At 40.9% G+C, this 12,121-nt stretch overlaps 1 protein-coding gene across 1 annotated transcript; it reads left to right on the forward strand.

Moving 5' to 3' along the window:
* The first annotated feature begins 142 nt into the window (after positions 1 to 142).
* Positions 143 to 2,726, forward strand: CHST14 (carbohydrate sulfotransferase 14). The gene has a single exon (XM_028708334.2). The coding sequence runs from the start codon at positions 391 to 393 to the stop codon at positions 1,462 to 1,464; it is 1,074 nt and encodes a 357-aa protein (XP_028564167.1). The 5' UTR covers positions 143 to 390; the 3' UTR covers positions 1,465 to 2,726.
* Positions 2,727 to 12,121: the final 9,395 nt, after the last annotated feature.

Here is a 12,121-nt window from a genome sequence, read left to right on the forward strand (position 1 = left end):
TTGTTGGACTACAGCTCCCAGCAGCCCTGGCCCCACAGACAAGTCAGAGATGATGGGCAACATCTGCTTCCTGGTGGGGAGAGGAAGCCAGTTTGGGAAAGGCTGCTCTGTGGTATTAACCCTTGTGTTTCCAGTTTGCAAGGCTAGGGGTTCCTCCTCCGGCAGCAGCACTGGCTCTCCTCACCCAGCACCCACCTCCAGAGCTCCTGGAAGACACCAAAGAGAAAGGCAGAGCTGCAGGGGGCAGGTCCTGCCATCCTTGACCAGCCCTGGGCAGGCTGACAGCTGCAGCCCCAGCTGATCTGCGAAAAGGAGCGAAGCAGGCGGCTGCCGGCAGGGCCAGCCCGGCCCATCCAACAGCCCCTCTGGCCCGAGGCCACGCAGCAGGCCATGTCTCCATGCCCCTCAGCACCCGCGGGGGCCACTCCCAGGGCCCGACCGCGGAGCAGCGGCCCCCGCCAGCTCCTGCCTTCCATGCTGATGTTTGGTGTGATTGTGGCATCAAGCAGCCTGCTCCTGATGATCGAGAAGGGCATCCTGGCGGAGGTGAAGCCCCTGCCCATGCACCCTGCCCGCGGAGAGCTGCCGGCAAGGCGTGGTGGCAGCGTGGGGGTGGCAAAGGAGGAGGAGGATGTGGCTGCGCAGGTGATACACGACATCCGCAACCGGACCATCCGCGCCGCGTGCGGGCAAGCGGGCACCCCTCGGAGCGTGTGGGAGCTCTCGGCAGCGCAGCGGCGCGTGGTGCTCAAGCACCTCCTGGTGAGCGACAAGCACCGCTTCCTGTACTGCTACGTGCCCAAGGTGGCTTGCTCCAACTGGAAGCGCATTCTGAAGGTGCTGGGCGGCACCCTGGAGAACGTGAACACCCAGCTGAAGATGGACCACCGGAGGGACCTGGTTTTCCTTGGCGACATGAAGCCCGACGAGATCCGCTACCGCCTCAAGCACTACTTCAAGTTCATCTTCGTCCGGGACCCGATGGAGAGGCTGCTGTCCGCTTACAGGAATAAATTCGGGGAGATCAAAGAATACCAGTTAAGGTACGGCGTGGAAATAGTGAAACGGTACAGGAAAAACCCTGGGCAAAGCGCCGGAGACGACGTCACCTTCTCCGAATTCATCCAGTACCTCTTAGATGAAGACGTGGAGAGGATGAATGAGCACTGGATGCCCATCTACAACCTGTGCCAGCCCTGCGCCGTCAGGTACGATTTCATTGGCTCCTATGAAAGACTAAATGAGGACGCCAATTACGTGCTAGGAAGAGTTCGGGCGCCTTCTTTTGTGCAGTTCCCGGAACGGCAATCGTGGTATAAGCCAGTGACGCCAGAAACTTTGCATTATTACCTGTGTAAGACTCCAAGGGGGCTTATCAAAGAGTTATTACCAAAGTACATTCTGGATTACTCTCTATTTGCTTACCCGCTTCCAAATGTTAGCAGTCAATTTTGCAGACAATGAACATTTTCCACTATGAAGAAGTAGGTGCCCTATGCAATTTCCCAATTTTATCCCCTTTTTATTATCAAATGCCTTGCTGCTTTGCTCTACAGGTTGCCTTTACATTTAAAAAAAGCATTACCTTTTATACAAAGTGTTTATGGGCTGCTGACTTAAGCACAGTTTTTTACGTGGTTTTTGTGTATTTTAGGACCAAAGCATTTTTTCTATCAACTGCAGGGCAGCAGTCACATTTTAAGAACTGGAATAGCAGGAGACATGTATAGAATCAGGCTGTGTCAAGTATTATTTCCATTATTTTGTGTAATATAAATGTAGCATCCTCATCTTAACAACATTTCTGCCCGCGTATATGAAGCAATGAAGACTATTAACTTGTGGCTTGCGTTATCTCAAGCACTTGGCTGCTTCCACAAGTTGTACGAAACAGCATTTGCAGAGTATGCCTATGCATGTTTACTCAGAAGTAAGTCACACGGTTCAAATTGGGAGATTGTATGACCTTTAAGGATTGTAGCTTTCAAAGTGTCAAGTACAGCTGAAATGCAAAATATGGGAAAGCCTATCTGTATTTCTGGGGGTTGGACTAAGTGGCCCTTCGGGTTCCCTTCCAACACTACAGTTCTCTGTTTCTCTGATAACAGTAAGTGCATGTGTGCAAAGTATACTCAAATAATTTGGCTCTCCATGCAGTTCAGGTAATAGGATTTATATTTTCTTTGGTGCAGTAGTTTGGTCGGTTGCTATTTTATTTTCTTCATTTTCATTATGCTTTATTTGCTTAGGAAAATAGTTTTAATAGCTTGTCTCAAAAATTAGCTCTGACATAAAGCAGTTAGAAAGCATAATTTCTCCAGGGAATTTGTTGTTCTTATTATCGACATGCATTCACACAACTTTCTATTTAAGTATTATGGTTATTAAATGTGAAAACAATTGAACTGGATGGCTCATGGATGTTTATTTTGTACCTGCCTTTTAAATAGTTTGTATGTATTTTTTTTTAAAAAAATGATGCTGAGAACAATCGTCGTTGTGATCCAGAATCGCTGTTCAAACCGAGTGCTGGACACAACTATTTTGTATTTTGGCAATGGTTCATGTTCTTATGTAGCTGCATTGTTTTATACTTTCTGGATAACCCATAATCATGTTACATGGTAGTTGTGTTCTATTTTATAAATCAGCACTGCTAAGAGTTCATTGTTGTTGTTTTGTTTTCCAATGTTTTTTCTTTTCAATAAAAAATTGGCGTGGCATGAGCTAATTTTTATTCTGATAGTGTGGCCCGGAGAAAAACGTTTTGAGAGCCACTCGACTAGAATACGGTCAGTTTTGTTAGCAGTTTTGAATTGGCATGTCAGTTTCTTGGCTAAGAGGGAATGCCTATCTCTTTTCAATCTATAAGAAATTGGCAACCATTCATTGGATTATGTAAAAATACTGGGCACAAAAGTCCCCCATCAACACATACAAAAATGTGGCAAGACCTTTTGGAATAAAACTTGAAATGTTTATTACAGGACATTGATTTCACTGATTGGGATGAACTTTGTTGTTATGAACTCTTGTTCATTGTTTTTTGTAATCTGAAAATAAACAATTTTTAAGAAACGCAGATTTACAACTTTTAAACATTGGACACAGAAAGCAACTTATTCTGCCCCTGGGTTATCTCAGCTTTCCCTTCTAGCGTGTCATCCAACATGATATAATACATGGCATAGCTAAGAAAACATGCAAATGGTTAAACTGTACTTTTTGTGTGTGCTCTTTATGATAATAGAGTTCTGATCTCCCAAGAGCAATTAAAGAGATAAACTGGGCAAACAGCCCCTCTCATGGCTACTCTGGCGAGAATTTAATGAACAAATCTTTTTTAGAGAATGTGACTCAGTAGGCAGATGGGTGGGGGGAGTTGGGAAATAATAGGAGGTAGCAGCAGCAGAGGGGCGACAGCAGACCCACATGGTGTCTTTAGAAAGTGTTCCAGACCCCACCCCTCCCCTCCCAGAACCCAGCAAGCCTTGAAAGTAGGAGAGCAAAGAGCTCAAAGACAGAGGGCATGTAGAAGTGTTGAATGAGGAAGTGGGAGAGAGAATGAGGGGGTGGAGATTCGCTCGGGACAACACCATTGGGTTGGGGGGCTATTGGGTTGTTGTTTTTATTTTTATTATGTATTTTGTGGTTTTATATCTTGATTTTATTCTGTGAACCACCCTGAGACCCTCGGGTATAGGGCGGTATAGAAATCAATTACATTGCATTACATTACATAACCTTTTTCAAAAGTTTATTATAAACAAAAACAGAAAATAAAAATAATATCAAATTCATGTAAATTTGTTTTGAATTTAGCCATCTAAATGGTACTAAGCTGATGTGGGGGAAAGATATTGACTACATTATGGATGGAGACACTTGGACTAGACTCTGGCATCACCCTCCATATAAATACATCTTGGCGAAGAACAGGGGGTTAACATTAAAAATAATCCACCGGTGGTATCTGACCCCAAGCAGACTGACATATGTAGCTCCTCCTTCCTCACTCAGATGCTGAGAAGTTACCTGCAGAAAAAAGTAACTGCTGAAAAATGAATATATCTGATTTGGGAGAGAAATTAAGAAATGGACACAGAGATATGACCCAGAAAACTTGCAGAGGGGAATAGCAGGTGCCTCAAAGTTCTGAAGAAACGTCATGACTTGCGAGGGAAACGACTGGCCCAGGGTTAAGAAGGGGCTGATGACATCAGTACACAAGGTGGCAGTTTAGGCTGTCTGCTCGCACTCACACCACCAAATTGTAATACTTTTCAACCCTAGTTAGCCCTCAATGCGCTATTTCAAATTTAGCCTAAGAATGGCAGTACTTACAACCTACCTCACACATTGTGATAAACTACTCTGAAGATTTCAGGCCTAGCAGAAAATCAAACCACACCATTTAGATCTGATAAAGAGCAATAAAACTTGGGCTATCCCTGCAAAAGGGGTTTCTGGGGATTTGGAAGGGTGCCAAGCTAACTGGCTGTGAGGTTGTTTAGCTAGGTATGCTGGGAAGAATAAAGTGTGAGAGTTAACACAGAGGCAAGACTGAGTTAATGTGGGCCTTAGAAGTGTTGGTGAAGTAGGGCAAATCTGCTGTCTCACTTGTACCATTAACTACTCGTGAGTCGGGTTGAAGCAAGAATCCACAAAGTTTATTTACTGCAGTAAGGTGTTTCAGTGGGACTGTTCCACAAAGGTTGAACATGGGTGGGGTTACTTAAAGGTTTCTTACACAAAGCATTACAATTTCCTCCAATCATATGCATTCTCATTACCTCATTCAAAGAAGCATACAGTATGTTGTTAGCCAGAACTCATTTAGTTACATTTCATTTTAGCGCTCCTGCACTTCTAGCTTAAGCATATTTGCATTCATATCGGTTGTTTTGCTGACATAGCTTTAATTCCGATATTGCAGGCACGTCCAACTCCCAAGAAATTGCAATCTGCTCCCAGTATAACATAACTAGCAATGATCTAGAACTATATTACAAGGCTGCCTGCCTAACCTGGATTAGGGATTGGTGCATATTACAAGACTCAGATCTACTAGATCTGGAAGGCTACAATAACCGTTATGGTTGGCATGCTTACCTAGGGTAAAGGTAAAGGTAAAGGTACCCCTGCCCGTACGGGCCAGTCTTGACAGACTCTAGGGTTGTGCGCCCATCTCACTCAAGAGGCCGGGGGCCAGCGCTGTCCGGAGACACTTCCGGGTCACGTGGCCAGCGTGACATCGCTGCTCTGGTGAGCCAGAGCCGCACACGGAACGCCGTTTACCTTCCCGCTAGTAAGCGGTCCCTATTTATCTACTTGCACCCGGGAGTGCTTTCGAACTGCTAGGTTGGCAGGCGCTGGGACCGAGCAGCGGGAGCGCACCCCGCAGCGGGGATTCGAACCGCCAACCTTTCGATCGGCAAGCCCTAGGCGCTGAGGCTTTTACCCACAGCGCCACCCGCATCCCCGCATATGTAAACATTCATAAGAATTTCTTAAAATCATCATATTATAAGAAGGTCTCTTTATACAGTCTGGGCAAAGTGTAAAGAGCTTTTGGAACCTAAAACATTGTGGTGGATCTCCCCCCTGGAAGCATTTGCTGTGAAAAAGAAAAATATTGAAGAAAATTGGCCGGTATATAAACTCCTGCAAAAACTCTCGAGTAGTGTTTTATATACTGGCCAATTTTCTTTCATAGTTTTCTTTTTCACAGCAAATGCTTCTGGGGGGAGATCCACCATGGTGTTTTAGGTTCCAAAAGCTCTTCATACTTTGCCCAGATCATATAAAGATACCTTTTTATAATACAATGATTGAAGAAATTCTTATGAATCTTTACTTTATCGTACCCTAGGTAAGCATGCTAACCATAACGGTTGTTGTAGCTTTCCAGATCTATCTAGCAGGTCTGAGTCTTGTAATATGCACCAATCCCTAATCCATGTTAGGCAGACAGCCTTGTAATAGTTTTAGATCACTGCTAGTAATGTCATATTGTAAAGTTAGCTGTATCGCTACATGCGAGTGGCAGTGGCTTGTATTATTTGGAGTGTTTTTTTGTCACACACACACACACCCAAAATAGCTCAACAACTCAGTGCCCCCCCCCCCAAAATGGTCAATAACCTCAATCAGGTCCCTGAGCAGCAGGTGATACGCTAAGCACGCGCCTGCCTAGGAAGGGGGGGAGAAAAGAAAGAAGAAAGCCCATCTCCCTCCCCCTCCCTGCAGCGCCCCCTGCCATGGAGGCGAGCAAAGGCAGGGGGCGCAGCCAGCTCAGGTGGGCGTTGAAACTCGGGCTTTAAAAAAAGGAGCAAAGTCGGAGAGAGCTTCTCCAAGTGTGCAGCCAGCTAGATTGTGGCTAGTGGCACCTTGTTGGATATCATTTAATATCTTGCATATCAGTATCTGGACCTTCCTCCACTGAATTGAAATTTCAGTCTTCACGACATAGGAAAACAGCCAAGGCAACAGTATTATTGCAGAGATTGTTGTGTTGAAGGTGTTTACAAACGTGCATCCATACCAACAGTCCGAAAAGACACAATTAAGGCCTTTGTTCTGAAAGTGTTTGAAAAGCATCAAGAAAGATGCGTTTCTGAAAGAAATGTCCTGTTTGTTTGAAGTTGTTGACAATGAGAATATCCCAGAGTGAATTTTTTTTAATTCTTTTTATTAATTTTCAATAACCAAACAGAGAAAACAAGTAACAAAACAAGAAAAAAAGAAAACAACGACCAAAACAGAAAAACATAAACGGACCAAAAAACAGACATTAATTAACAACAAATAATAATTGACTTCTCAAAACCATCTCGGTTTTGGATTATGTAAAATATTAATTCCATTCTGCAGTTTTCATTTTATAGCATCTACGCATCACAAGGATTATGTTAAACCTACTGTGATTTTTAGATCTCTAAAATTTATTTCCATGTATGTTATAAATTTGGTCCAATCATCAATAAACTTTGTACCTTTTTGCTGTCCGATATTCTGTGTCATTTTTGCCAATTCTAAGTATTCAAATAGTTTAATTTGCCAATCTTTAACGGTCGGGATATTTGGGGTTTTCCAATTTTGTGCTATCAGGATCCTGGCAGCTACAGTTGCATATTGAAACATTATGTGGTCTTCTTCCTTAATCTTGTCTCCAATCATTCCCAAAAGGAAGGCTTCGGGTTTTTTAACAAAGGTGTATTTAAATATTTTTATCAATTCATTGTATATGGATTCCCCAAAAAAATTTCTTTCTTCACACTTCCACCACATATAGTAGAAACTTCCTTCTTTGGTTTTGCACTTCCAGCACCTTTTATCTCCAGTCTTATACATTTTTTCAAATTTCACAGGGGTGATGTACCAACGGTACATCATCTTTTCCATATTTTCTCTAAGAGTAGTACAGGCTGTGAATTTCATTCCTTTATTCCATAGCCTCATCCAACTGTCATAGTCCAAATTGTATCCAAAGTCTATCGCCCATTTTACCATAACTTCCTTGACCTCCTCATCCTTGGTGTCCCATTCTAATAACTGGTTATACATTTTGGATAGCAGTTTGGTTTTACTTTCTATTATCTCTACCTGAAATCTAGATTTTTTCTCATTCATCCCAGTCTTTTTATCTTCTTTCCATAAGGCATTGATTTGATGAAACTGCAACCAACCTGTTTGTTTTTTAACTCTTCATATGGTCTGATTTTCCAGCCTTTTTCTGTTCTTTCCAGGAGATCTTCGTAAGTCCCATCTCTCACCTTCAATATTTATTTTTTTAATAGTTAAGATATCGATAGGCGATAGCCACCAGGGGGTATTTTTTTCCAATAGTTTTCTATTCTTTTCCCACACCTCTAACAATGATCCTCTAATAATATGATTTGAGAAGCCTTTATGCACCTTTTCCTTATTCTGCCAGAGATATTTGTGCCAGCCGAATCTTACATCGAAGCCTTCTAAGTCCAGCAGATCTGTTTTTTAAGACAATCCACTCTGTAAGCCAGCAAAGGCACGAGGCTTCATAATACAGTCTCAAATTTGGGACCGCAAATCCTCCTCTATCTTTTCTATCCGTTAACAATTTAAATCTAATTCTCGGTCTTTTGCCTTGCCAAATAAATTTGGAAATAATTTTTTGCCAATTTTTGAATATTGAAGTTCCTCTGATTACCGGGACGTTTTGGAATAAGAATAGTAGTTTCGGCAGTATGCACATCTTAATTGCAGCCATTCTACCTGACCAGGAGTTTTATCCTATTCCAGGTATCTAATTCCTTTTGAATTTCTTTCCAGGTGTTTATGTAGTTATCAGCCATTAAATTTATATTTTTCATAGTTAACCAGACACCCAGGTATTTTACCTTTTTTGCTTCTTTAATTCCTGATTGAAATTCTAACTGCCTCCTTAAGTCTTCCCCCATATTCTTAACCATCATTTTAGTTTTGGTTTTAACTTAAAACCCGATACTTTCCCAAATTCTTCTAGTAATACCAAAACTTTATCAACACTTTTTTTGGGGTCCTCCAACGATATTACCAAATCATCAGCGTAGGCTTTCAATTTGTATTCTTTTACCCCAATTCTGATTCCTTGTATCTCTGGTGTTTTTCTTATCTTATTTGCAATTACTTCTAATACCATTATAAATAAAAGCAGTGACAGGGGGCAACCTTGTCTCGTGCCCTTCGAGATCACAAATGAGTCAGTTAAATTATTATTGATAATCAATTTGACTCTTTGACTTGAGTAGATTGCTTTAATTCCCTCCATGAAGGCACCTTCTATCCCTGCTGTCTCCATGCACTTTAATAGGAACTGCCAGGATACATTATCGAATGCTTTTTCTGCATCGATAAAAATTAATACCGCAGGGATTTCATTCTTCTTGTCCAGATATTCGATAATGTTTATTATGTGCCTTACATTATCTTTTAATTGTCTATTAGGAAGAAATCCAGCTTGATCTGTATGTATTGAGTTTTTTAGGTATTTCTTGAGTCTGTTCACCATTATTTCAGCAAATATTTTGTAATCATTGTTAAGAAGCGATATCGGTCTGTAGTTTTTTATATTCAATTTGTCTGAGTCTGCTTTAGGTATCAACGTAATATGTGCTTCTTTCCAGGACTCCGGTATCTTTCCTCTTTGTAGGATCTTATTCATTACACCACATAGCACCGGGACTAGGTATTCCTCCAGAACTTTATAGCATTTGGCCGATAATCCATCTGGGCCCGGTGCTTTCCCTTGTTTCATTCTCTTTATTGCCTCCTGGACTTCATCTATTTTTATGGGCTTGTTCAGTTGGGTTTTCTCTTCCTCCGTTATGGATGTTATTCTGTTGTTTTCTAAATATTTTCCTATTTCTGTTATATCTTCTTCTCTTTTGTATAGTTTTTCAAAGAACTTAAGGAAGTTTTTCTTTATTTCATTTGGGTCTTCCGCATGTCGTTCTTCTATTTTTATCTTATTAATCACACTTTGTTTTTTCCTTTTTCGTAGTTGTCACGCCAAAAATTTCCCTGTTTTATTTTCTGATTTGAAAAATTTTTGCTTCATTGATTTAATTCTCCATTCCACTTCTTGGTTTATTAACATTGAGTATTGTAATTGTAGCAATTTGGATGTTTGTTTATTCTGTTCGTCACTGGGATTTATTAATTTTTTCTCACATTCTCTTAATTGGGTGAGGATTCCATCTTTCTTTTGTTCTCTTGTTTTTTTCCTACGGCTATTTTGTTGAATGGCATCCCAGACTATATCAATATTTGTCTCTTTATTAAGGTTTAAGTCAAAAAAGTCTTTCAAGGTATTTTTGGCCTTCTCAATCACATCATCGCTTTCAAATAGATATTCATTCATTCTCCATCTATACACACCCTGAATTCCACACTTAATTTCCAGGGTTATTGAATTATGATCGGAAAGAGTTCTGGGTTGTATTTCACATTTTTCAACTCTTGTTGCTAGTTCTCTTGATACCCATATCTGAACTATTCTGCCCCAGCTCTAGTGCGGCTCTAAAAAGTATGTAAATTGTTTTATTAGCACGTTATTATGTCTCCAGATATCTGTCAAGTCTAAATTTTCTTCAAGATTTTTAAACGATTTTGGTAATTTCCCTTGACTCAGTTTTTTCCTTTTTGCACTTCTATCTAATTCTGGTATTGGTACTCCGTTTAAGTCACCGAGTAAAATCAATTTATGATTCTCTAAATCCAATAGTATTTGTTCCAATTTTTTTGGAAAAAATTCTCCTTTATCCGTATTTGGGGCATAGACAGTTACCACATTAAATTTTTCTCCCTGATTAATTTGTATTCCCAAAATTCTTCCTTCCTCATCTTTGCATATTAATTTGGGCTCCCATTTTTCTTTAGCATATATCACTACCCCTCTTTTTTTGTTTGCATCTGAATTAATAAATTCAACCCCCAACCTTTTATCAGAATGTTTTTGTTTTTTAGCCACATGTTTCCTGACAGCATATCACATCAAAATTCTTTTTCATCAAAACCTTCAAAATTTTATTCCTTTTAGATTTGTCATTTATTCCATTCACATTCCAAAATAAAAAATTTAAAGTCATTATTGTGTTTTTTTATTTGTACTATACACGTTCTCAGGCTTATAGTCTGGTTTTTCTATTCCTTGAATAGAAGTGAATTTCTCAAAGATCAGCGATCCATTCAGAATATAACCATAAGTAGTACAGTGGATAAAGAGGCTACCAGGAAACAACAGAAGAAAGAGTCAAGTAAGAAAGCAGAAGGAAAGCAGGGCTGCACAGTAACGACAACAAGAATCTCACTTTCAAATTGTTGCTGCCGAGAATGTTGATATTGTTGAAACTGGTGACTATGGTGAAGATAAAAGTTGAAACAATAGAGGAAGGTATTTGTCCTGCAAATAACTCAGACTTAGATTTCCAGGTGAAACCAAGTACTGTACCTTGACCTATAGTCCTTCTAGTGTTGTCAAAATCTCTTTGAAAAATTGAGGAAGGGATCTTCAGGAGATAGCGGAAGCCAAGTTGCAGAATTCGATCTCTGATAGAGCCACGGCTTCCATTGTCAATGCCACTCTTCGTACATACACTATTCCAGAAATAGTAGACAAATCAAAAGTCCACAGAGCAGTTAAGTACTATATGGAAGAAGTTCAAGCAGCGCCAACTTTGTTTCGTGGTGGATTTTGTTATGATGGGTGAAAATATGTGACATTAATGCAAGAAAAATTAAATGAGAAATACTCAAGGAAAACTGAGGAACATGTCACAATTGTTTCATTTCCTGATTGGCAGTTCTTGGGCCATGTATCACCAACTGATGGTAAAGCTGTAACAGTTTCTAACTCTCATATCCAGTTTCTTCAAGAAAAACAGAGGGTGTCTGAGGCAGCAGCTTCTAGCGGATCTCTGACCCTATAGCTCAGCTTTAAATGTTTTAAATGCTTTTATCGCAGTCCATTAGTTTTAAGTGTAGCCCCCCTGTTGTTTTACTTTACTGGCCTATTTTAATGTTTTATTGCTGGTTGCTGTGCCGGTCTGCTATTACTGGAGACACCTCACCAGCAGTAACACCTCACCTGCCATAATCTAAAAGCAGAGAGAGTTTAAGATGAGTTACCGCTTCACAGAGAGGAACACCAGATGATACTACCAACTCTAGAGCCTAGCGCTGTCGGTGAGGAATTACAGAACGACTGCAATCTACTCTTAATTACTGTGAGCTGCTTCACGCCTTAGTCTCCCCTCTCCTCCTTTCTTCCGAGTCATGGTAAAGCACGAGAAACAAGACTGTTGTTGCTTCTGAGGCGGAGGGGTTGGTGAGGAAACTCTTAGCCCACTTTGTGCTAATTCAGCTGAACTCCTGTGGCTGGCCACTCTTATTTGCCTGCCTCCCCCTGGCTCGAAGGAAATTCCCTGTTAACAAGCCTATCCACTACACCTAGTTCCATTTGTCTGTCACTGAGAGCCACTGAGCCTTTGGAGGTACCCAGAACAAATGTGCAATAAATCCACCATGGTGCTAACTAGAGCCCAAGAGAGGAAGCAGAGCAATAAATAAACAGCCCCTGCCATCCAGTGGTAACCAGCCATAC

This window comes from Podarcis muralis, chromosome 15 (genome assembly GCF_964188315.1).
Source record: "Podarcis muralis chromosome 15, rPodMur119.hap1.1, whole genome shotgun sequence".
Lineage (NCBI taxonomy): Eukaryota > Metazoa > Chordata > Lepidosauria > Squamata > Lacertidae > Podarcis > Podarcis muralis.